General features: G+C 41.3%; 1 protein-coding gene across 2 annotated transcripts in view; it reads right to left on the bottom strand.

The window, feature by feature from the left end:
- LOC138673015 (granulocyte-macrophage colony-stimulating factor receptor subunit alpha-like) overlaps positions 1 to 27,144 on the bottom strand; it is a 108,869-nt gene that overhangs the window by 52,854 nt on the left and 28,871 nt on the right. For both annotated transcript variants that reach the window (XM_069761547.1, XM_069761548.1), the window contains exon 5: positions 24,432 to 24,552. In XM_069761547.1, coding sequence (XP_069617648.1) covers positions 24,432 to 24,552 — 121 coding nt within the window. The remainder of the gene's footprint in view (positions 1 to 24,431; positions 24,553 to 27,144) is intronic.

Here is a 27,144-nt window from a genome sequence, read left to right as displayed (position 1 = left end):
TGATGTAAGTATAATATTGTACATTTTCTTACCTAACACTCTATTCTTGGTTTCCTAGCCGTGCCTTGTCCGTCGGCTGTAAGACGTGACTCTGACTCTCTGAATTGTACATTGACAGTATGTAAAGCCATTCTCTCTATACAGTCTTACGAGAGCCTTGATGTGACTTAATGAGTAGAGAGAGTGAATTACAGTCAGCACATATGAGCCTGCATAATTCAGAGAGTTTATATGTCACAGTACACTCGTAATTGGAAAATAAGAAGAAATTCCCAGTCTAAAAAAGACAATTCTAAATATATATATAAAATATAGAGAACCACCCGGGTGTACTGTGCAAAGTTACAGTGAACCCCACTGTGAGGAAGAGACTAAAAACCAACACAATACCACATGGATCAAAGTGCAAAAGAATTATACGAAGGCATAGGGTAAATAGTATATGGCTTTATTAATGGGATGCCTATATTTAACAAGAATCAAAAAAATAAATAAAAAGTATTTTTAAAAACATAAATAGAATATGCGCAATAACAGGATATATTGAGTTGTATATATATTATACAGTAGTAACACCACCACAATATCAGGTTTTTTACAAAATTACAGGCTATACCAAAGTACGTGAAAAAAAGAAAAAAATGGAAAAAATAAAGGAAAAACATAAATAAAATAAAAATATATATATATATAATATAAAGAATAAAAAAACAAAACAAAAAAACAATTTTATGCCAACGAAACAATAACCATATGTAACTTATGCCTCCACTGCAAATAAAGTGACCAAGTGCCAAAGAGTAAAAAAATCTCCAAGTAAAAATCTAATTACAGTACTTTCTCACACATATAGTGCATATTGTGCAAATATAATTCAGTCTGGTAAAAAAGTTTTTCCAAACCATACAGTGGCCCGTATATAAATACCCTTACACGTATCAAAGCACAATATGTGAAAAAACAAGAACTAGAAAAAGCTGCCGTGGACTATAGTAAGGTACAAGTTACTACTAAGAAATAAAAATATTCCTGTTGCGGAACTAAAGTGCAAGTTTCCACTGAGAAATATAAATAATCCTGTTGAGGAACTAAAGTGCACAAGTGCAGTGACCCACAATTAAACACAGCATGGTCTTGCCATAAAGTGTGTAATAGAAGCGTGCAGTGGTATAGCCTAAGAATAAATTTCAATATACCTGAGGGGGTTAAATCCTGTATATGCGCTCACCCGACGCGCGTTTCGGAACGTATGTCTTCCTTCATCAGGGGTGGCTATGGTGTATGAAGGGGGGCTTTTTATAGCGTCCAGATCCAAGCGCTGCGGCCCAGGTATATCCGGCGCGTGCGCAGTCAGGAGGTCCGTGAGTTCCGGTCCCCGTGTCACATGACCGGCCGCATAGGGACGGAGTACCCAGCGTAACCACAGTAACATGGACGCGGGGAACCGGAACCCCAGGACGCAGACCACGCACGCACACAGCCAGAGACGCAGCGTGGGAGAGACAAGTAAACAAACAGGGCTGAATGCAGGCATAGTATAAAGTCTCATAGAAACTGGTGGTTATGGGCGTTGGAATGGGTGATGAAGGAAATTATAAATACATGTATAATTTATCCACTGTACCCAAATACATGTGATATGTTTTTGTATATCCTGAAATTTATAAGGTACATTATATGATTCGGATTTGCTAATAAATATAATAGTATCTATAAGAGAATAATTAATGAAAAAACTTCTTTTATAAAAAACATTATATATATTGGTACACTAAAAAAGGAAAAAACAGAAAAACAAATAATCGAAGTATATGAAAAACAATGCATCAAAAAATAAGGAAAAAATATAACAAAATTATATGATAAAAAATAAAAAATAAATAATATAAATAAGAAAAAATGAATCAAAGGACATAAATCACCACAGTTGGGCCAATAATATGATAGGCCACACTAATATATTTCTCCTTCCACAATTAATAGAATATCTTTCTCTTTTGTAGTGTCCATAGATATAGAACGTCTCTTCCAGGATCGTCTGTCCAGAGTTTCCTTCCAGCCGACCGATCAGCAACCTGCGATCAGGCCCACAACATGCATATGGTAAGTAGACTGAAATAAATAAAATATAAATTAGCCATAATATAGACAAGAAATAAAATTCCATACAACTAGCCAAATATAAGCTATAAAAAAGAAAATTAGAAAATATATATATATATAATACAATAATAATAAAAAAATAAAAAATACATAAAAATTCTTTTATGTTTAAAAAATTCTATATAATCCTAAAAAAAGATTAAAAGATCCTATAAAAGCTAAAAATGGTTGTTACAAAAAAGGTACAAAACTCAAGTTTTCATTTAGTCCTTTTGGTGACACTGTATCGAGAGTCCAGATCCACTTAGTTTCTTTCTTGGCCAGTGCTATACTCACTTTGCCACCCCTCTCATTGGTTTTTATCATGTCTATGCCAGTTATCTTAAGCAGAGATGCATCACAGTTATGATGTAATTTAAAATGCTTCGGTATTGTCTTTAGCAGCGATGCATCATTCACTTCTTTTGCAGCCAAAATCCCCAAAATATGTTCCCTGGCACGGACCTTCAGTTGTCTTGTCGTCATGCCTATATATACCAAGGAGCAGGGGCATGTAGCATGATAGATCACCGCTCTGGATGTACAAGTTATGGTCTGCTTAATTTTGAATGTAGATGTGCCGTCATGGTTACAGAATGAATCAGTTCTTTTCATATTAGGACAAGCGACACATTGGCCACATGGTCTACATCCTACAGCTGCTTTGGTGTTAGTTAGAAACAAGGGGACCACCGAGGCATAAGTGTAGTGACTTTTAACCAGCTGGTCCTTCAAATTTCTAGATCTACGATAGGTAATGTTGGGTTTATCCTCGATGTATTGCGATAGAATTGGGTCCGCCTTTAGAATGGCCCATGACTTGGTCAAAAATGACTTCATCAACTCAGTCTGTCCATGATATTGAGTAATATATCTAGTCACCCGGCTGGTTTTGGGTGGTTTTCTTTCATATAGGGCCTGATGTCTTGTTACATGTTTGGCCCGATTATAGCCTTTCTTGATTGAGCGTTTGCTGTACCCACGTTCCAAGAACCTCTCTTTTAAATCTGACGCTTGTTCCTCAAAATCTACCTCGTTCGTACATATTCTTCGTAGGCGTAAAAATTGGCCTATGGGGATAGATCTAATCATTGACGGAGGGTGTGACGAGGAAGCGTGGAGGAAGGAATTTACTGCCGTGGATTTACGGAAAATATTAGTGTAAAGAAAGCCATCGTCACCTTTGTGGACCCCCACGTCCAAAAACTCCATGTACTTCATGTCACACTTATATGTAAGGTGAATATTCCTGGAATTCAAATTCAATCGTTCCATAAATTTATGGAGAGATTCCACAGGGCCTTGCCAAATAAAGAATATGTCATCTATGAACCGCACCCAAATTGGGATGCGGTCCATCGATGACATTGGCTCAGTGTGAAAGAGGTCCCTCTCCCACAGCCCCAGGAACAGATTTGCATATGAGGGCACAAATGAAGCCCCCATTGCTGTCCCCTGGAGCTGTAGGTAGAGGGACCCCTTAAAAAGAAAAAAATTCTTAGACAATGAAAATTCGAGGAGTTGTATAACAAACTTCCTCATGGACATGGGTATTGATGACGTCTCCAAAAAATAGCCTGACGCCTGCAGACCATCGTGGTGGCGGATATTAGTGTATAAACTCTCTACGTCGCATGGCACCAGGAATGTATCATTCCCTACAAAAAGGCCATCTATTTTCTTTAAAAATTCATTCGTGTCTTTAATAAAAGACGGCAAATTTTCAACCAGAGTTTGTAGCCTTGAGTCAAGAAATTTATTGATGTTTTCAAGATAGTTTCCACATCCAGAAACTATAGGTCTCCCAGGAGGTATAGACTTAATTAGAATTAAGCAGACCATAACTTGTACATCCAGAGCGGTGATCTATCATGCTACATGCCCCTGCTCCTTGGTATATATAGGCATGATGACAAGACAACTGAAGGTCCGTGCCAGGGAACATATTTTGGGTATTTTGGCTGCAAAAGAAGTGAATGATCCATCGCTGCTAAAGACAATACCGAAGCATTTTAAATTACATCATAACTGTGATGCATCTCTGCTTAAGATAACTGGCATAGACATGATAAAAACCAATGAGAGGGGTGGCAAAGTGAGCATAGCACTGGCCAAGAAAGAAACTAAGTGGATCTGGACTCTCGATACAGTGTCACCAAAAGGACTAAATGAAAACTTGAGTTTTGTACCTTTTTTGTAACAACCATTTTTAGCTTTTATAGGATCTTTTAATCTTTTTTTAGGATAATATAGAATTTTTTAAACATAAAAGAATTTTTATGTATTTTTTATTTTTTTATTTTTTTATTTATTATTATTGTATTATATATATATTTTTTCTAATTTTCTTTTTTATAGCTTATATTTGGCTAGTTGTATGGAATTTTATTTCTTGTCTATATTATGGCTAATTTATATTTTATTTATTTCAGTCTACTTACCATATGCGTGTTGTGGGCCTGATCGCAGGTTGCTGATCGGTCGGCTGGAAGGAAACTCTGGACAGACGATCCCGGAAGAGACGTTCTATATCTATGGACACTACAAAAGAGAAAGATATTCTATTAATTGTGGAAGGAGAAATATATTAGTGTGGCCTATCATATTATTGGCCCAACTGTGGTGATTTCTGTCCTTTGATTCATTTTTTCTTATTTATATTATTTATTTTTTATTTTTTATCATATAATTTTTGTTATATTTTTTCCTTATTTTTTGATGCATTGTTTTTCATATACTTCGATTATTTGTTTTTCTGTTTTTTCCTTTTTTAGTGTACCAATATATATAATGTTTTTTATAAAAGAAGTTTTTTCATTAATTATTCTCTTATAGATACTATTATATTTATTAGCAAATCTGAATCATATGATGTACCTTATAAATTTCAGGATATACAAAAACATATCACATGTATTTGGGTACAGTGGATAAATTATACATGTATTTATAATTTCCTTCATCACTCATTCCAACGCCCATAACTACCAGTTTCTATGAGACTTTATACTATGCCTGCATTCAGCCCTGTTTGTTTACTTGTCTCTCCCACGCTGCGTCTCTGGCTGTGCGCGTGCGTGGTCTGCGTCCTGGGGTTCCGGTTCCCCGCGTCCATGTTACTGTGGTTACGCTGGGTACTCCGTCCCCATGCGGCCGGTCATGTGACGCGGGGTCCGGAACTCACGGACCTCCTGACTGCGCACGCGCCGGATATACCTGGGCCGCAGCGCTCGGATCTGGACGCTATAAAAAGCCCCCCTTCATACACCATAGCCACCCCTGACGAAGGAAGACATACGTTCCGAAACGCGCGTCGGGTGAGCGCATATACAGGATTTAACCCCCTCAGGTATATTGAAATTTATTCTTAGGCTATACCACTGCACGCTTCTATTACACACTTTATGGCAACACTATGCTGTGTTTAATTGTGGGTCACTGCACTTGTGCACTTTAGTTCCTCAACAGGATTATTTCTATTTCTCAGTGGAAACTTGCACTTTAGTTCCTCAACAGGAATATTTTTATTTCTTAGTAGTAACTTGTACCTTACTATAGTCCACGGCAGCTTTTTCTAGTTCTTGTTTTTTCACATATTGTGCTTTGATACGTGTAAGGGTATTTATATACGGGCCACTGTATGGTTTGGAAAAACTTTTTTACCAGACTGAATTATATTTGCACAATATACACTATATGTGTGAGAAAGTACTGTAATTAGATTTTTACTTGGAGATTTTTTTACTCTTTGGCACTTGGTCACTTTATGTGCAGTGGAGGCATAAATTACATATGGTTATTGTTTCGTTGGCATAAAATTGTTTTTTTGTTTTGTTTTTTTATTCTTTATATTATATATATATATATATTTTTATTTTATTTATGTTTTTCCTTTATTTTTTCCATTTTTTTCTTTTTTTCACGTACTTTGGTATAGCCTGTAATTTTGTAAAAATCCTGATATTGTGGTGGTGTTACTACTGTATAATATATATACAACTCAATATATCCTGTTATTGCGCATATTCTATTTATGTTTTTAAAAATACTTTTTATTCATTTTTTTGATTCTTGTTAAATATAGGCATCCCATTAACCCCTTCAAGACCCAGCCTATTTTGACCTTAAAGACCTTGCCGTTTTTTGCAATTCTGACCAGTGTCCCTTTATGAGGTAATAACTCAGGAACGCTTCAACGGATCCTAGCGGTTCTGAGATTGTTTTTTCGTGACATATTGGGCTTCATGTTAGTGGTAAATTTAGGTCAATAAATTCTGCATTTATTTGTGATAAACACGGAAATTTGGCGAAAATTTTGAAAATTTCGCAATTTTCACATTTTGAATTTTTATTCTGTTAAACCAGAGAGATATGTGACACAAAATAGTTAATAAATAACATTTCCCACATGTTTACTTTACATCAGCACAATTTTGGAAACAAAATTTTTTTTTGTTAGGAAGTTATAAGGGTTAAAATTCGACCAGCGATTTGTCATTTTTACAACGAAATTTACAAAACCATTTTTTTTAGGGACCACCTCACATTTGAAGTCAGTTTGAGGGGTCTATATGGCTGAAAATACCCAAAAGTGACACCATTCTAAAAACTGCACCCCTCAAGGTACTCAAAACCACATTCAAGAAGTTTATTAACCCTTCAGGTGCTTCACAGCAGCAGAAGCAACATGGAAGGAAAAAATGAACATTTAACTTTTTAGTCACAAAAATTATCTTTTAGCAACAATTTTTTTATTTTCCCAATGGTAAAAGGAGAAACTGAACCACGAACGTTGTTGTCCAATTTGTCCTGAGTACGCTGATACCTCATATGTGGGGGTAAACCACTGTTTTGGCGCACGGCAGGGCTTGGAAGGGAAGGAGCGCCATTTGACTTTTTGAATCAAAAATTGGCTCCACTCTTTAGCGGACACCATGTCACGTTTGGAGAGCCCCCGTGTGCCTAAAAATTGGAGCTCCCCCACAAGTGACCCCATTTTGGAAACTAGACGCCCCAAGGAACTTATCTAGATGCATAGTGAGCACTTTGAACCCCCAGGTGCTTCACAAATTGATCCGTAAAAATGAAAAAGTACTTTTTTTTCACAAAAAAATTCTTTTAGCCTCAATTTTTTCATTTTCACATGGGCAACAGGATAAAATGGATCCTAAAATGTGTTGGGCAATTTCTCCTGAGTACACCAATACCTCATATGTGGGGGTAAACCACTGTTTGGGCACATGGTAAGGCTCGGAAGGGAAGGAGCGCCATTTGACTTTTTGAATGAAAAATTATTTCCATCGTTAGCGGACACCATGTCGCGTTTGGATAGCTCCTGTGTGCCTAAACATTGGCGCTCCCCCACAAGTGACCCCATTTTGGAAACTAGACCCCCCAAGGAACTAATTTAGATGCCTAGTGAGCACTTTAAACCCTCAGGTGCTTCACAAATTGATCTGTAAAAATGAAAAAGTAATTTTTTTTCACAAAAAAATTCTTTTCGCCTCAATTTTCTCATTTTCACATGGGCAGTAGGATAAAATGGATCATAAAATTTGTTGGGCAATTTCTCCCGAGTACGCCGATACCTCATATGTGGGGGTAAACCACTGTTTGGGCACTCGGCAGGGCTCGGAAGAGAAGGCGTGCCATTTGACTTTTTGAATGGAAAATTAGCTCCAATTGTTAGCGGACACCATGTCGCGTTTGGAGAGCCCCTGTGTGCCTAAACATTGGAGCTCCCCCACAAGTGACCCCATTTTGGAAACTAGACCCCCCAAGGAACTTATCTAGATGCATATTGAGCACTTTAAACCCCCAGGTGCTTCACAGAAGTTTATAACGCAGAGCCATGAAAATAAAAAATAATTTTTCTTTCCTCAAAAATGATTTTTTAGCCTGGAATTTCCTATTTTGCCAAGGATAATAGGAGAAATTGGACCCCAAATATTGTTGTCCAGTTTGTCCTGAGTACGCTGATACCCCATATGTGGGGGTAAACCACTGTTTGGGCGCACGGCAGGGCTCGGAAGGGATGGCACGCCATTTGGCTTTTTAAATGGAAAATTAGCTCCAATCATTAGCGGACACCATGTCACGTTTGGAGAGCCCCTGTGTGCCTAAACATTGGAGATCCCCCAGAAATGACACCATTTTAGAAACTAGACCCCCAAAGGAACTAATCTAGATGTGTGGTGAGGACTTTGAACCCCCAAGTGCTTCACAGAAGTTTATAACGCAGAGCCATGAAAATAAAAAAAAAAATTATTTTCTCAAAAATGATCTTTTAGCCTGCAATTTTTTATTTTCCCAAGGGTAACAGGAGAAATTGACCCCAAAAGTTGTTGTCCAGTTTCTCCTGAGTACGCTGATACCCCATATGTGGGGGTAAATCACTGTTTGGGCACATGCCGGGGCTCGGAAGTGAAGTAGTGACGTTTTGAAATGCAGACTTTGATGGAATGCTCTGTGGGCGTCACGTTGCGTTTGCAGAGCCCCTGATGTGGCTTAACAGTAGAAACCCCCCACAAGTGACCCCATTTTGGAAACTAGACCCCCAAAGGAACTTATCTAGATGTGTGGTGAGCACTTTGAACCCCCAAGTGCTTCATAGAAGTTTATAATGCAGAGCCGTGAAAATAATAAATACGTTTTCTTTCCTCAAAAATAATTATTTAGCCCAGAATTTTTTAATTTTCCCAAGGGTAACAGGAGAAATTTGACCCCAATATTTGTTGTCCAGTTTCTCCTGAGTACGGTGATACCCCATATGTGGGGGTAAACTACTGTTTGGGCACATGCCGGGGCTTGGAATTGAAGTAGTGACGTTTTGAAATGCAGACTTTGATGGAATGCTCTGCGGGCGTCACGTTGCGTTTGCAGAGCCCCTGATGTGCCTAAACAGTAGAAACCCCCCACAAGTGACCCCATTTTGGAAACTAGACCCTGAAAGGAACTTATCTAGATGTGTGGTGAGCACTTTGAACCCCCAAGTGCTTCATAGAAGTTTATAATGCAGAGCCGTGAAAATAATAAATACGTTTTCTTTCCTCAAAAATAATTATTTAGCCCAGAATTTTTTATTTTCCCAAGGGTTACAGGAGAAATTGGACCCCAAAGTTGTTGTCCAGTTTCTCCTGAGTACGCTGATACCCCATATGTGGGGGTAAACCACTGTTTGGGCACACGTCGGGGCTCAGAAGGGAAGTAGTGACTTTTGAAATGCAGACTTTGATGGAATGGTCTGCGGGTGTCACGTTGCGTTTGCAGAGCCCCTGGTGTGCCTAAACAGTAGAAACCCCCCACAAGTGACCCCATTTTAGAAACTAGACCCCCCAAGGAACTTATCTAGATATGTGGTGAGCACTTTGAACCCCCAAGTGCTTCACAGACGTTTACAACGCAGAGCCGTGAAAATAAAAAATCATTTTTCTTTCCTCAAAAATTATGTTTTAGCAAGCATTTTTTTAGATTCACAAGGGTAACAGGAGAAATTGGACCCCAGTAATTGTTGCGCAGTTTGTCCTGAGTATGCTGGTACCCCATATGTGGGGGTAAACCACTGTTTGGGCACACGTCAGGGCTCGGAAGTGAGGGAGCACCATTTGACTTTTTGAATACGAGATTGGCTGGAATCAATGGTGGCGCAATGTTGCGTTTGGAGACCCCTGATGTGCCTAAACAGTGGTAACCCCTCAATTCTACCTCCAACACTAACCCCAACACACCCCTAACCCTAATCCCAACTGTAGCCATAATCCTAATCACAACCCTAACCCCAACACACCCCTAACCACAACACTAACCCCAACACACCCCTAACCCTAACCACAACCCTAATTCCAACCCTAACCCTAAGGCTATGTGCCCACGTTGCGGATTCGTGTGAGATATTTCCGCACCATTTTTGAAAAATCTGCGGGTAAAAGGCACTGTGTTTTACCTGCGGATTTTCCGCGGATTTCCAGTGTTTTTTGTGCGGATTTCACCTGCGGATTCCTATTGAGGAACAGGTGTAAAACGCTGCGGAATCCGCACAAAGAATTGACATGCTGCGGAAAATACAACGCAGCGTTCCCGCGTGGTATTTTCCGCACCATGGGCACAGCGGATTTGGTTTTTCATATGTTTACATGGTACTGTAAACCTGATGGAACACTGCTGCGAATCCGCAGCGGCCAATCCGCAGCCAAATCAGCACCGTGTGCACATAGCCTAATTCTAAAGGTATGTGCACACGCTGCGGAAAACGCTGCGGATCCGCAGCAGTTTCCCATGAGTGTACAGTTCAATGTAAACCTATGGGAAACAAAAATCGCTGTGCCCATGCTGCGGAAAAACTGCACGGAAACGCAGCGGTTTACATTCCGCAGCATGTCACTTCTTTGTGCGGATTCCGCAGCGGTTTTACAACTGCTCCAATAGAAAATCGCAATTGTAAAACCGCAGTGAAATGCGCAGAAAAAAACGCGGTAAATCCGCCATAAATCCGCAGCGGTTTAGCACTACGGATTTATCAAATCCGCAGCGGAAAAATCCGCAGAGGACCAGAATACGTGTGCACATTCCTAACCCTAACCCTAGCCCTAACCCTAACCCTACCCCTAACCCTACCCCTAACCCTAACCCTACCCCTAGCCCTACCCCTAGCCCTACCCCTAACCCTACCCCTAACCCTACCCCTAACCCTAACCCTACCCCTAACCCTACCCCTAACCCTACCCCTAACCCTAACCCTATTCTAACAGTGGAAAAAAAAAAAATTCTTTATTTTTTTATTGTCCCTACCTATGGGGGTGACAAAGGGGGGGGGGGTAATTTATTATTTTTTTTATTTTGATCACTGAGATAGATTATATCTCAGTGATCAAAATGCACTTTGGAACGAATCTGCCGGCCGGCAGATTCGGCGGGCGCACTGCGCATGCGCCCGCCATTTTGGAAGATGGCGGCGCCCGGGAGAAGACGGACGGGACCACGGCTGGATCGGTAAGTATGATAGGGTGGGGGGGGACCACGGGGGGGGGGATCGGAGCACGGGGGGAGGAATCGGAGCGCGGGAGGGGTGGAACGGAGCGCGGGGGGCGTGGAACGGAGCACGGGGGGACTGGAATGGAGCACGGGGGGGTGGAACGGAGCACGGGGGGGGGTGGATCGGAGTGCAGGGGGGGTGATTGGAGCACGGGGGGGTGATTGGAGCACGGGGGGAGCGGGCACGAGCACGGGGGGGAGCGGAGCACTGGACGGAGGGGAGCCGGAGCAGTGTACCGGCCAGATCGGGGGGGTGGGGGGGCGATCGGAGGGGTGGGGTGGGGGCACACTAGTATTTCCAGCCATGGCCGATGATATTTCAGCATCGGCCATGGCTGGATTGTAATATTTCACCCGTTATAATGGGTGAAATATTACAAATCGCTCTGATTGGCAGTTTCACTTTCAACAGCCAATCAGAGCGATCGTAGCCACGAGGGGGTGAAGCCACCCCCCCTGGGCTAAACTACCACTCCCCCTGTCCCTGCAGATCGGGTGAAATGGGAGTTAACCCTTTCACCCGATCTGCAGGGACGCGATCTTTCCATGACGCCGCATAGGCGTCATGGGTCGGAATGGCACCGACTTTCATGACGCCTACGTGGCGTCATGGGTCGGGAAGGGGTTAATAAAGCCATATACTATTTACCCTATGCCTTCGTATAATTCTTTTGCACTTTGATCCATGTGGTATTGTGTTGGTTTTTAGATAATTCAGAGAGCCAGAATACTATGGTGCAACTGAAGGACTGGAACAGAGATGATAAATCACAGATTAAGGATTTAGTGGGAAAATAAATCTCTAATATTTATGTCATGTACATTACTAACAGAAGAAACCATGCCAATTTTACTCAGAGTGAATATTCACAGAGTAATCCTTGTTTTACTTTTTATTTAATAAATTAATAGTGCACATCAAAACAAGAAACTTTGTAATTTATCTGCTTTTCTGTACCACGACTAATCATTCATTTTCAAAATTCTCAATTCCCATGTAAAATCTGTGTTCAGTGAAGACAAATTTTTCCATTACTGAGAAAGGAAATTGCAGTTATACATCAGGGAATATGGATCCAGCATGTGAAATCCTTTTAGGCCTTCTTCCCACTTCCATATAAAACATGTACATGAATAAACGATACCAGTGTCACCTGTGATTCCCATCAGTGTGTCCGTTTTTACCATGTGTGCCATCAGTGTCTTTCCAGTATGGATAAAGAAAGAAATAAATTACAAAACTTCTCATACAGTTTGCAATGTTAAGGTACCTTCACATTAAGCGACGCTGCAGCGATCTAGACAACGATCCCGATCGCTGCAGCGTCGCTGTTTGGTCGCTGGAGAGCTGTCACACAGACACCTCTCCTGCGACCAACTATGCGAAGTCTTTTATTTTTTTTAAACCAATCAAGAAAAAAAAAAACCACTTGAATATAAATAATCAGAAAGATATATAAAAAATCAAAATATTTTATTGACACCAATAGAACAATACACAAATAATAAAAACAGGAGGAGCAGCTCTGGACATCCAAAATAATAATATATACAATGTTTTGTACAAGGATATTTCCTATTATAATATTTGAGTACCACTAGTCAGGAAAAAGTAATACACCTGCTTCTCAAGGCTGCTATATAAACATATTTCGCAGGGCTGCTATATCAATGTATTTCCACCATGGGACATAAGTATAGGGGAGAAAGTGCATAAATGTCTATATCAGAGTAAATATTCTAAAAGTAACTTTCAGTATAATGCACCTACCCCTCACATAAAGCAGCTTTGAAGCAAGAAAAGTGCATAGTGCATAGTGCAAAAGTATACATACTAACCAGTAGTCATAACAGATGAACCGGAGCTGCCTTCTCACACTCCAACGTGCGTTTCACATGTCTTGCTTCTTCAGGGAGTGATGTGAGGGAGGTCAAGCTGCCACCTTATATATGATCAGAGTTGGAACAAGATCCAATCACAATACCGGCGCATTATTAAGCGCCTTACACGCAACTCCGGTGCCCACACACCACCCCACGCCCAGCAGCGACGTCACAAGAAGGCGCGACGCGCCGTCAGAGACGTCACAAGCCAGGCAAGAGGCTGAGCATGCGCACACCCGAGCAGCTGAGAATGCACACAACACTGTAGCGGCCATCGCCCGCTGCCATGGCGACGACACCCCCACCCCGCACACCGCGGCAGCGCCACAGAGACGCGCTACAGGCGAGGCACAGGACGGATGGCGCGCCCACCACGGGAGCAAGAGATGCGCAAAACACCACACATAAATCCAATGGGAGCAGTAGGAAGTTGTGCAATGATAGTGGCGCGTCTTCCACTTCCACGGCGACAGCACCCCCTCCCCGTATCCCGCGGCAGCATCACAGAATCGCGCTATCGCGCGACCCACGGCGCCGCAGGCAGGACACGGGAAGGTAGGCGCCCACACCGCGGGAGCAGAAGACGCGCACAGCACAAACTAGATCATATTTATCAGGACAACTTATATGGACTAGCCTATTCTAAGGGACAGATTGAAATAATGTCCTACAATAAACATGTGGGGACAAATATACTACCACTCACTGTGTGAGCGCCGGCTAGCCGTAAAGCAGAGCGGTGATGTCACCGCTGTGCTTTAAGGCTGGCCGGCGCTGACAGTGCAGAGAAGCACAGCACCTGGGGACAGACACCGGAATGTAAGTATGTAGTGTTTTTTTTTTTTTACGTTTACGCTGGTAACCAGGGTAAACATCGGGTTACTAAGCGCGGCCCTGCGCTTAGTAACCCGATGTTTACCCTGGTTACCAGTGAAGACATCGCTGAATCAGCGTCACACACGCCGATTCAGCGATGTCTGCGGGAGATCCAGCGACGAAATAAAGTTCTGGCCTTCTAGCTCCGACCAACGATGGCACAGCAGGATCCAGATCGCTGCTGCGTGTCAAACACAACGATATTGCTATCTAGGACGCTGCAACGTCACGGATCGCTAGCGATATCATTGTTAAATTGTTTAGTGTGAAGGTACCTTAAAACATGGACAGGACAAGGATGGGACAAACATTCCATTTGTGTGCTGTATGTGTTTTTTATGGACTCATAGATTTGATTTGGCCCTTGTCATCCATGCGTCTGGGAAAAAAACAGGGATATCTGTGTGTTTTGCACAGATACACAGTCTGTGTAACAACACGGACATGTGAATAGCATCATAAGTTATAATGGATACATGTGGTATCCGTGAAAAAAAGCAATTCCACATGTACTGGAAATACGGACATGTTAAGAAGGTCTTATGCAATGTAAATTGACAAAAAAAAAACAGGGATATCAGAATTCAGAGACCTGGATACTGTCTTTCCCGCCAAAATTATGTACCAATTGGATGATGGACAACACAGGTAGGCGGCTTTGTTTTTTCGTTAATCATCTTGTCGCATTGCTTTATTGAAGGGAGGTAAACCTAAGCCACCCGGCTGTGTGATCTTTATTAATTATTTATAATGGACTTGGTTGACCGACTCGTGTCAAGTAAGCACTGAGTCAGTAAGGTTTTATGATTTTTTTATGTTTTTTTAAAGATATATTTATTTGACTGTTGGAATTTTATCCTTAATAAAGCACTGCAGCCTTATTTATCCTACCAGTTGTTTAGTATTTATTCATATATGATATTATTTGGTTTCTACCGAACATTTTATTAAGTTTTATTAATGTAGCAGTCCTTGTATTCCCATGACCTAAACAATCATGAAATCCACACATGACTTTATCACTAAGTACCAGGAATGATCAAAAACTAAGGAATTTTATTTAAAACATGACACAGTAACGCATGTAAAACAAGTGACCTGGTTAATCTAGCTTATACATAACAGGGCTGAAGATAGGGGTCGCTACCTTTGACAGCTGTTATGGGTGCTAGATTAACCAGGTCAGGATAGATGACGGATCCGAGATATAAGATAAAGGACCTGGTGGGAAATAAAGCAGATAAGGATACCGCTTAGCAGCACCGTGGAGCAGTGGATAGCACAGCAGCCTTGCAGCGCTGGGGTCCTGGGTTCTAATCCCACCCAGGACAACATCTGCAAAGAGTTTGTATGTTCTCTCCGTGTTTGCGTGGGTTTCATCTGGGTACTCCGGTTTCCTCCCATACTCCAAAGACATACTGATAGGGAATTTAGATTGTGAGCCCCATTGGGGACAGTGACGATAATGTGTGCAAACTGTAAGGCGCTGCGGAATATGTTAGTGCTATATAAAAATAAAGATTATTATTATTATACCGCTAATTCTAGAAAAGGCAGGAATGCCAAGGAATGGATGTGTGCACATGGCCTAAGACTATGTGTTTCTTACTCAATGAAAACATGTACCATCAAAACACCCCAAAAACTTATTGTAGGAACTTAAAGGGAACCTGTCACCACCAAAATCGAAGGTGAGCTATGCCCACCGGCATCAGGGGCTTATCTACAGCATTCTGTAATACTGTAAATAAGCCCCTGATGTGTCCTGAAAGATGAGAAAAAGAGGTTAGATTATACTCACCCAGGGGCAGTCCCGGTTCTGTTCTGGTCCGGGGCCTCCCATCTTCTTACGATGATGTCCTCTACTTGTCTTCAGGCTGCGCCTCCGGCAAAGTACTGCAGTGCCCAGGTGCCGGGAAAGGTCAGAGAGGCCGGCGCCTGCGCACTGCAGTACTTTGCTCTGCCCTCAACAGAGCAGACAAAGTACGCCTGCGTCAGAGCCGCTGCCTGAAGACAAGAAGAGGACGTCATCGTAAGAAGATGGGAGGCCGCGGACTGGACCACGACGCCCATCTGACCAGAACAGAACCTGGAGCACCCCTGGGTGAGTATAATCTAACCTCTTTTTCTCATCTTTCATGATACATCGGGGGCTTATCTACAGCATTCCAGAATGGGGGTGACAAGTTCCCTTTAACTTCAAACAATAGCAAAAAAAACATCCTCAGTGTATCTAGCCTACAGTCATGGCCAAAATTTTTGAGAATGACACCAAAATTATATTTTCACATGATCTGCTGCCTTCTGGTTTTTATTAGTGTTTGTCTGATGTTTATATCACATACAGAAATATAATTGCAATTATATTATGAGTACCAATAGGTTATATTGACAGTTAGAATGAGTTAATGCAGCAAGTCAATATTTGCAGTGTTGACCATTCTTCTTCAAGACCTCTGCAATTCTCCCTGGCATGCTCTCAATCAACATCTGGACCAAATCCTGACTGATAGCAGTCCATTCTTGCATAACCAATCCTTGCATTTTGCCAGAATTTGTTGGTTTTTGTTTGTCCACCAGTCTCTTGATGATTGACCACAAGTTCTCAATTGGATTAAGATCTGGGGAGTTTCCAGGCCATGGACCCAAAATCTCTATGTTTTGTTCCATGAGCCATTTAGTTATCACCTTTGCTTTATGGCAAGGTGCTCCATCATTCTGGAAAAGGCATTGTTGGGCGCCAAGCTGCTCTTGGACGGTTGGGAGAAGCTGCTCTTGGAGGACATTATGGTACCATTTTTATTCATGGCTGTGTTTTTAGGCAAGACTGTGAGTGAGCCGATTCCCTTGGCTGAGAAGCAACCCCACACATGAATGGTTTCAGGATGCTTTACAGTTGGCATGAGACAAGACTGGTGGTAGCGCTCATCTCTTCTTCTCTGAATAAGCTGTTTTCCAGATGTCCCAAACAATCGAAAAGGGGATTCATCAGAGAAAATGACTTTGCCCCAGTCCTCAGCAGTCCACTCCCTGTACCTTTTGCAGAATATCAGTCGGTCTCTGATGTTTTTTTCTGGAGAGAAGTGGCTTCTTTGCTGCCCTCCTTGAAACCAGGCCTTGCTCAAAGAGTCTCCGCCTCACAGTGCGTGCAGAAGCACTCACACCAGCCTGCTGCCATTCCTGAGCAAGCTCGGCACTGCTGGTAGTCCGATCCCGCAGCTGAAACAGTTTTAAGATACAGTCCTGGCGCTTGCTGGTCTTTCTTGGGCACCCTGGAGCCATTTTGACAACAATGGAAGCTCTCTCCTTGAAGTTCTTGATGATGCGATAGATTGTTGACTGAGGTGCAATCTTTGTAGCTGCGATACTCTTCCCTGTTAGGCCATTTTTGTGCAGTGCAATGATGGCTCCACATGTTTCTTTAGAGATAACCATGCTTAACTGAAGAGAAACAATGATACCAAGCACCAGTCTCCTTTTAAAGTGTCCAGTGATGTCATTCTTACTTAATCATGACTGATTGATCGCCAGCCCTGTCCTCATCAACACCCACACCTGTGTTAATGGATCAATCACTAAAACGATGTTAGCTGCTCCTTTTAAGGCAGGACTGCAATGATGTTGAAATGTGTTTTGGGGTTAAAGTTCATTTTCTGGGTAAATATTGACTTTGCAAGTACAGTAATTGCTGTTAAGCTGATCACTCTGACATACAGGAGTATATGCAAATTGCCATTAGAAAAAATGAAGCAGTAGACTTTGGAAAAATTAATATTTGTCTCATTCTCAAAATTTTTGTCCATGACTGTACATGTTTTGAACCTCATGAGATTCCTAGTCATGACGTAACTAACTGGATGACTTTTCCTGTTTAAACATAGTGTAATGTAAATGAACATGCATTGACCTTGGCTAATCAGTTGTGTGCAATACTAGATATATACTAAACAATATAAACAGTAGTCAGACAAAAATGAACATTAAAAATACAAGACATAAGACTTTCACCAACTTACATAATAAGGGTACAAATGTAAAGGGTTTGTCTAGTCAAAAATTATAGAGGAGCTATCATAAGGATAGATCATCTAAATCAGATTAATGTGGTTTTGACACGTGACACCATCATGGATTAGCTGCGACGGGGCTCTGACCATGGGCTGATGGAAATATTGACCAGATCTGCCCTGCACACCAATGTGTAGCAGTCAGGCTTGGACTGGCCCATAGGGTAATAGGGGAATCCCCTGGTGGGCTCCTGTGCAGATCTGGGCTGCCAACCCCGCTGTATGGGCAGTACTTGGCATAATTCACTTGATTCACTCTGTACAGAAAAAAGCAGCATCTCATCATTCATTAAGTAAACAACACAGTTTATTATTATATAGGGACATAGGTAAATTTTTGAATGATGGCAGTGTAATATTTGTATTCAGGTGAAAAGTCCCCCCCCAAAAAAAATTAACGTTACTGGTGGGCCCCTGGCATCCCAGTCAGACATTGGTAGCGGATTTTCTCAACTTGAATTTTTTTTTCTGGACAAATTATCCAAAAATGATGTACAGCTATCATTTTTTATGAACACATTGTAAAATCATTAATCATTTAGATTTTAAAGTTACTGTATATACCAGAGTATAAGCCGAGTTTTTCAGCACATTTTTTGTGCTGAAAATGCTCTGATTGGCTTATACTCGAGTGAGGGTCTCAGAAGATGGAAGAGGAGCAGCAGCGACGGAGCAGTTGGTCACAGGAGGCAGGAGCTGGCTGTGGAGGCTAACGCCTGTGCCCGCTGCCAAAAAGAAATGAATATTAACTGTGCTCGCAGTGAATATTCATTTCTCTGTTATAGTGGGCACAGTAGTCACAGCCGCCAGCTTCCTGGTGCTGTCGGGTGACCACGTGTGCCTGCTACTTAAGAGAAATGAAGATTCACTTCTCTCTACTCCCATGGGCATGGATGGCAGTGAATATTCATTCCCTTAAGTAGCAGGCACACGAGATTGACCGGTCGCCACAGGAAGCCGTCAGCTGCGGCTGACACTATGTGCGTTACTAAATAGCAATGTATGCTCACTGCCCTCCACACACATAGTCCTGGCGTGGAGAGCAGTGCATATATTCTGGCAGCTGCCCTGTACTTGTAAGCAGCACATGATGTCACTGCCATGCGTTGCTTACAAGCATAAATCAGCTGCTGGCACCGGAACAAGACGATGTGAGGGAGCGCATGGACTGTAAGTAGGATGGTTTATTTTTTTATTGTTCTTGAGGGGGGGGGCATGCGTAGAAGGATAGGGATGATGAGCCATGCAAACCAGGATAGGGATGAAAAGCCATGCATACCAGGATAGGGATGAAGAGCCATGCATACAAGGATAGGGATGAGGAGCCATGCAGACCAGGATGGGAATGAAGAGCTATGAATACAACGATTCTGATGACGAGCCATGCAGATCAAAATGGGGATGAGGAGCGATGCAGACCAGGATAGGGATGAGGAGCAATGCAGACGAGGAGAAGGATGAGGAGCCATGCAGATGAGGATAGGGATGAGGAGCCATGCAGACCAGGATGGGGATGAAGAGCCATGCATACAAGGATAGGGATGAAGAGCCATGCATACACTGATAGGAATGAGGAGCCATGGATACAAGGATAGGGATGAAAAGCAATGCATACCAGAATGGAAATGAGGGGACAATTCATACCCGACTTATACTTGAGTCAATAAGTTTTCCCAGTTTTTTTTGTAAAACTAGTTGCCTAGGCTTGTACTTGGGTCAACTTTTACTCAAGTATATAATATCACTACATCCCATAATAGTGACATGAAAATATTAGCAGCATTTACTGTAAATTGTAAAATGATAATAATTACAGTCATAATAATCCATACAAGTTTCTCGAGCTTTGTAAAAATCTTGGACCCATCACTTTTTTTTCACAGACAAGGCAAAAAAGTGCCCTATCTTTACTGACTGTCCAGGAATTTCGGTATGATTGGCCACCCTGAGGTTACATATTGAATGAAGCAGCAAAGTGCATCTCCATTCACTATTTCTATCTGTCCACTGTTGGAGCTTTAATGACAGCTTTGGGTGCTGGCATCGAAGAAGTCATAAATATCATTTGCCTGCAGAACCCTTTTATGTTTTGCATCATGTTTCTGGGAGATAAATTAGGCCATATGCATTATATGGCATATGGCTGCTCTCATATACACAGGAGCGCTTATTTTTCTGAGTGCTTCTGTGTTCTTTTTGAGAGAGGTGCCACCAAACATGTCTGGCAAATGCTTATTTCCAAAGAGAAAAATGGTTGGCAGTCCGAAATTGTCTTCTCCCCACCACTGCTCTCTCCATCACCTACATCATTGCCAATCTCCAATACACACATCTCCAATACACACAAACAGCACTGCACACACAGCACCGCACCACTCTGACACACACACACACACACACACACAAAGCACTGCACCACACCACATACACACGCACGCAGACAAGCACACAGCATCACTCACCTCTCCGAACGTTTCCCATAGCCGCAGCACATCCCGGCAGCATCTCTGTCACCGGCAGCTTTCTGTCTGAAACAGCTGTACCCTTAATGATGTCATGTCATCCAACTGTGCTGTGTCAGACAGGAAGCGCCGGGCAGCGGGAAGGAAGCAGAACAGCATCGGATCCCTGCAGCTCCGCTCCGCTGCCAAGCTGCAGGGAGCGCTCCCTACCCGCCAAATGCCAGCAGAGTTAGCCAACCTGCAGGGGCTCACCTGCACTGGCTTTACATGCAGGCAGAGTTAGCTTCAGCCTGCGGAAGCTGCTGGAAATGTGAGACGTCAAATGTGTGTGGTGCAAACTCAGCAGGTATTAGTGATAGCCAGAAGAAAAAGGTTTTATACTAGTCCTGGCTAGATAGAAAAGATGGGAAAAGTGAAAAGACATAAACTGAAAAATGAAAGAATATCACCTGTGAAACGTTTACCTCTCCATCTAATGTTTGACCTTTAACATAAGGCTGATTTTCCTATTATTATACACTCCCTGACAGAAGTTATGTCGCTTATCCATGTTATGTAAATAAAAGCTTATAACCTGACATTAAATTCATCCATTGGTTGTATAAATTATTCTTTTGAAATCTGAAACCCTCTGAAATGTGGCTTAGGTTAAGAAAATAAATTGGCATCAATGCAGAAATATTGATCAGTTAATGAACACAGAATGGTCAAATTTTGGCAAGACAAAAGTTTTGTTGCCTGGCCATATAATGCACCCAATCCTAGTTTACATCCTCACCTGTGCTCAGTAAGTGCTCGGTTAAATAGCGTGTGTGTATAAAAAGAAACCCAGCACCCCAGACCTTCACTTGAACTGCAACTTAAGCTCTGACAACTTGCCAAAAATCCACCCTGCGACCAAAGCCTGGATTATCAAGAGGCTGAAAAACCAGATCCACTGCAGAGGTGGCTGGCACCTTTAATGTGTCTCAGCATCAAGTACAAAGAATTAAAAATAGATTTGAAGAGACTGGAGATGTGTTTGACAAGCCTAGGTCTGGCAGATCCCGCAAGACAACTGCTCAGGAGGAACGTTTGTTGGTTAGAAAATCCAAAGCAAGTCCCTTTTCCACTGCAGCAGAGCTCCAACAGGCCTAGTCACCTCAAGTCCCTGTGTCAACTAGAACAGTTTGTAGGATTCTGTCTCTAAATGGTGTCCATGGTGGAATCAGTGCCCAGAAGCCAGCACTAAACAAAAGGTAAATAAAAAAATGTGTGGCATTTGCAAAGTCCCACAGCCTGCTAAACAGATGGACCCTGGAAAAGTGGCAGAAGGTGGATTTCTCTATGGAATCTTCAGTAGAATTACACCACAACCATCGCAAATACTGCAGGCGACCTACTGCAGCCCATATGGATCCAAAATACACCCAGAAAATAGTTAAATTTGGTGGTGGAAAGATCATGGTCTGGGGTTACATTCAGTGTGGGGGTGTGCGAAACATTTGCAAGGTGGAAGGCAATATCAATAGCCTAAAATATCAAGAAGTCTTAGCTACCTCTTATATTCCAAATAATAAAAGGGGTCAAATTCTGCAGTAGGATCGTGCTCCATCTCATACATCCATCTCTACAACAAAGTTCCTCCAGGCAAAAACGATCAAGGTGCTCAAGGAATGGCCAGCCCAGTCACCAGACATGAACATCATTGAGCATGTTTGGGGTAGGATGAAAGAGGAAGCTTGGAAGACAAAACCAAGGAATCTAGATGAACTCTGGGACACATGTAAGACTGCATTCTTTGCTATTCCTGATAACTTAATTAATAAATTGTATGAATCATTTTTGAACGGCATGGATGCAGTTCTTCAAGCTCATGGAAGTCACACAAAATATTAAATATGACTCTAATAGCACCACAACTTCATTCATCAATGTTATGCAACATGTATTTGTATTTTAAGTTAATTATTTGTTTGAATATCACATTACTTTCTGTGGGCGACAAAACTTTGTCTTGCCAAAATCTGACCATTCTGTGTCCATTAACTGATCAATATTTCTGCATTGATGCCAATTTATTTTCTTAACATAAACCACATTTCGGAGGTTTTCAGCTTTCAAATAATAATTTATAGAACCAATTGATGAATTTAATGTCAGGTTATAAGCTTTTCTTTACATAACATGGATAAGCGACATAACATTTACACTCCCTGACAGAAGTTATTTCCATCAGTACCAATTTATCCATTACTATGTTTTTCTAGCTCAGGAAATGCCATATAAACAATGATTTCATATAGTCTAAGACCTCATTCAGGCATCAGTGATTTTTTACATACACAAAAAACTGTAACAAAACACAAGTATCATCAGTGTTTTTCATCAGATTTTCATCAGTGTTTGGTCAATTTGTCTGTTTTTGCCATCAGTTTTTCATCAGTGATTTTCTTGTATGGAAAAAATAAATAAATAAATTGCCATAGAGAGCACACATACTGCCCACTGATGCCATCCGTGTGCTGTTCATGATTTTCACACACCCATAGACTTGTATGGGTAATTTTGATTCATAACTCCAATCAAAACTGCACATCTCTCCATGATTTTTTTGCAGACACCCCATGTTTTATTCCATGAAAACTGTGGATTCAACACATACGTAAATATAATATGTCGGAATGAGGCCTGATTGCTATATTCGTTATAGTTCTTCATTTACTTAATTTAGTTAAATATTTACTAAAAGATACTAAAAGATACATCTAGCCATATCACAATACAATTTATTCTGTATTATTTTCATTATCTAAGTGATTTAACTCACGAATATCTATTTTAGCAGTTTTTCTAACATGTTATGATACCACAGAATGACTCTTGTCTTATATTGTGGATGATATTATATATTGATTAGTATATATTCAGTATTGCACATAGGTGATTAGCAAAAGTCAGTTGGTGTGTGACGCTGAGTCACTTCTCACAGACAAGCCTTAAGTGAAGGAGTCCAAGGTCAAGAGCCGAGGGAATAAGTCAAAAACAGAGGGAAAAGACAGAGGTGTAGTCAGGTAATGGTCCGAGGTCAGAATATCAGGAAGTTAGTGGATCAGAGCAAAGGGGCAGATGGTCACAATGAGATCCAAGGCCTGGCAGCAATAGATCTACAAGCAAAGCACAAGGCAAACATTCCATACTTATCTGAAGCTACGACCAACAGCAATCTGGGACTGCCAGTCAAGTTAAGTAGCTGAGGAATCATAAGGAACAGGGAAAACTTGAATGAAGCCCAGCACTTCCAAGTCTCAGCTTGGATGGCAGAGCTGTCAATCAAAATACAGATAGCTTGGCACGCTCCTGCACCAGACTGGATGACTGAGCTGTCAATCACTGCATTCAAGACACACTGATTTGTGGAATCGTGGCATGGTGTTTATTAATTTCACACTCTGTTCTAAACTGGGAGACTTAGCCCATCATGTATGCTCAGACTAAGAATCTATAAGGTTTGAAATGCAAAGGAATAATCTCTGAGGATGTTTTGTTTGATTATTTTTATTTTTCTGTGCTGTCCATTATCCTTGAGCTTGGATTACCCGTTAAAAAACAAATATCCCGATCTGTGCATCGTGAGCAGGATTAAGACATGGCACCAATGTAAACTAACTTTTAGTAAAAAAACAAAACAAAACACATATTTCTCTTTACTGCTACTTGTGTATCCCATCTTGTCTTCCGACATGGGAGCAGTAGGTGACAACTGCAGTCAATCAGTGGCCACTGTTTGACTGCAGCGGTCATTTTCCATGTGAGCTGGAAGACTCAATCTCCTAGTTATGGAGGAAGAGGAATGCTTCAAACAATCAGTGGTCACTTGAAGTGGTCACCTAATATACATCCCACTAGAAGATGAAGGCATGCTATAGGAAAATATATGAATTTAAACTAAGTAAAAGTAGTGGAGTACCCCCTTAATCTTACTTTTTACCTGAAAATCAAAGAATATTGAGTATCTTCAGGGGCTTCCCTGCCCACAGACCATGAACAGTTCACAATGTCAACATTGTAAATCACACAGGAAAAATTCTCTGCAGCTGTGTATTTCTTTCCTGAAAAACAAACGTTTAGTAGAACTGAGTATTCTGCAGTACCGGAAGTCTGTTGTCTCAGAGTAACCCTCGACTCTGTCCTGTACTTCAAACCGCACATCCAAGCTCTTGCCTCCTCCCGCCGCCTCCAACAAAAAAATATTTCCATAATCTGTCCTTTCCTCAACCCTGAATCTATTAAAATGGTAGAGCATGCCTCATCATCTCCTGCAATATCCTCCTCTGTGGCATCCCTGGTAACACTCTTGCATCTCTCCAGTCCGTCGTTAACTCTGCTACTCGGCTAATCCACCTCTCTCCATGCTGCTCCTCTCCCTTGAATGTCCCTTCATTAGCCCCCAATTCCCCAATGCATCCAGTTCAAACTGCTAACACTGACCTACAAAGTCATCCACAATCTGTCTCCTCCATATATCTTTGAACTAATTCCCAGATATCTTTCAACATGCAATCTACGGTCCTCCCAAGACCTCCATCACTCTTTCACACTCTTACTGTTCCATGTATTTGATAAATGTATCAAATATGTAACCCCTTCTCATGTACGGCACCATTAAATCAATGGTTCTCTAAAAATAAAAAATATTAATATAGATGACACATGGCTTTTCTTAAAAAAACAAACAAACAAAAAATTCAGCTCCCTAAATAGATCCCCAAGAGATGCAGTACACATATTTCACTATCTCTCAGCAAGCTTAATATATTAAAAGGACTGTAACTACAGTATGTTTTCTTTTGGAGCAATGACTTAGAGATGCAGCACTAGTAATAGTGGAAGTAAGTATGCATTTTTTTTCTATTTATGCAGCACACTGGAGCAATTAAATGAGTTGTCCAGTCTAGAAAACTACAAGTCTGTAGTCTCTCTGTGTGACTGCAAATTTGTGAATCCGCAGATTGCACACACTGCGTGCTGTGAGAATTCTCCAGTGTCAGTGCTGGGAATGGCGGTCATGTGATTGCATGTATGTGATATGGATGTTCATGGACACAATCCGACTAGACTGTTCCTGGCCTTGCACAATACACTTGCATTGAGCTAGGACGCACCCATCTTGTCAGAATGTGGCCAGCTGTATGCATATCCCATAGTTGTATTCACATGACCGCCATTCGAGGCACTGACAAAGGAGAACCCTCACAGCACGCAGAGTGCGCAATCTGAGGATTCCCAAGTTTGCAGTGCAGTCACATAGAGTGACTGGAGACTTGTAGTTTTAGACCGGACACCCCCTATAATAAGGTACTGTCCTTTAGAGAAAAAGTCCTTTAACATTAGACTGTGTTTCTAGAATCTACTATTGGACATTATTCTGATCAATTAAATGTAATAATATCCCCTGATTGCCCTTATCATAAAATAATACATCCAAAATGAAATATTTCTCATTGACTGACCCCCAAAAATAAAGACGCCCTTTGTGTGACCCTTAACAATTAATCATGCCTCTTAGTGCCCTATTAACAGTTTCTTAATTCCCTTGAGTGGCATCTTAATTAATAAAGCCCTCTCAGTACCCTCTTAACATATAATATCGCCTCCTGCATGGGCACATCTACAAGTGCTTCTCACAAAATTAGAATATCATCAAAAAGTTAATTTATTTCAGTTCTTCAATACAAAAAGTGAAACTCATCTATTATATAGAGTCATTACAGAGTGATCTATTTCAAGTGTTTATTTCTGTTAATGTTGATGATTATGGCTTACAGCCAATGAAAACCCAAAACTCAATAATTCAATAAATTAGAATATTTTATAGCACCAGCTTGAAAAATTATTTTAAAATCCAAAATGTTGGTCTACTGAATAATATGTTCAGTAAATGCACTCAGTACTTGGTCAGGGCTCCTTTTGCATCAATTACGGCATCAATGTGGAGGCGATCAGCCTGTGGCACTGCTGAGGTGTTATGGAAGCCCAGGTTGCTTTGATAGCAGCCTTCAGCTCGTCTGCATTGTTGGGTTTGGTGTCTCTCATTTTCTTCTTGACAATACCCCATAGATTCTCTATGGGGATAAGGTAGGGCGACCTTGCTGTTTATAATAACTCTATATAATATATGAGTTTCACTTTTGTATTGAAGAACTAAAACAAATTAACATTTTATTGATATTCTAATTTTTTGAGAAGCAACCTTTACTTTTAAGTCAATTAAATTATTTTTTAGTTGCAAATACAGGACAGGTCAGTGAAAGATCTAATAAATTGTTGTCTTTAAATCCTGCTCCCAAAGACTCGGTCTCCTGCTAGATGCTTGGATCCTTAATATACAAAATTGGTGGCTTAATACATTATTACAGCTGAATAGTTTTTTCCAATAATAAATGGACTTCCAAAATTAAAAACAACAATATGAACATTACTCACCCATCTTTGCCCCAGTGCCGGCTCTCTGCTGCTGCTACTGGTCTTGGCTGACAACCAAACATTATTCTTAGTTGTCTCTTGTCAACTACTGCTGAACCCAGCGAATGACTGCAGCAGCAAAATGTGCTGATGTCGTGACGTCACAGCTGGACAACAAAAATCATAATTAAGGGTGCGCAGACACCTGACACACGTTGATGTGGGTCATGTGAATTTGT

Source organism: Ranitomeya imitator, chromosome 3, assembly GCF_032444005.1.
Source record: "Ranitomeya imitator isolate aRanImi1 chromosome 3, aRanImi1.pri, whole genome shotgun sequence".
NCBI lineage: Eukaryota > Metazoa > Chordata > Amphibia > Anura > Dendrobatidae > Ranitomeya > Ranitomeya imitator.
This window is presented reverse-complemented; position numbering and strand designations above follow the sequence as displayed.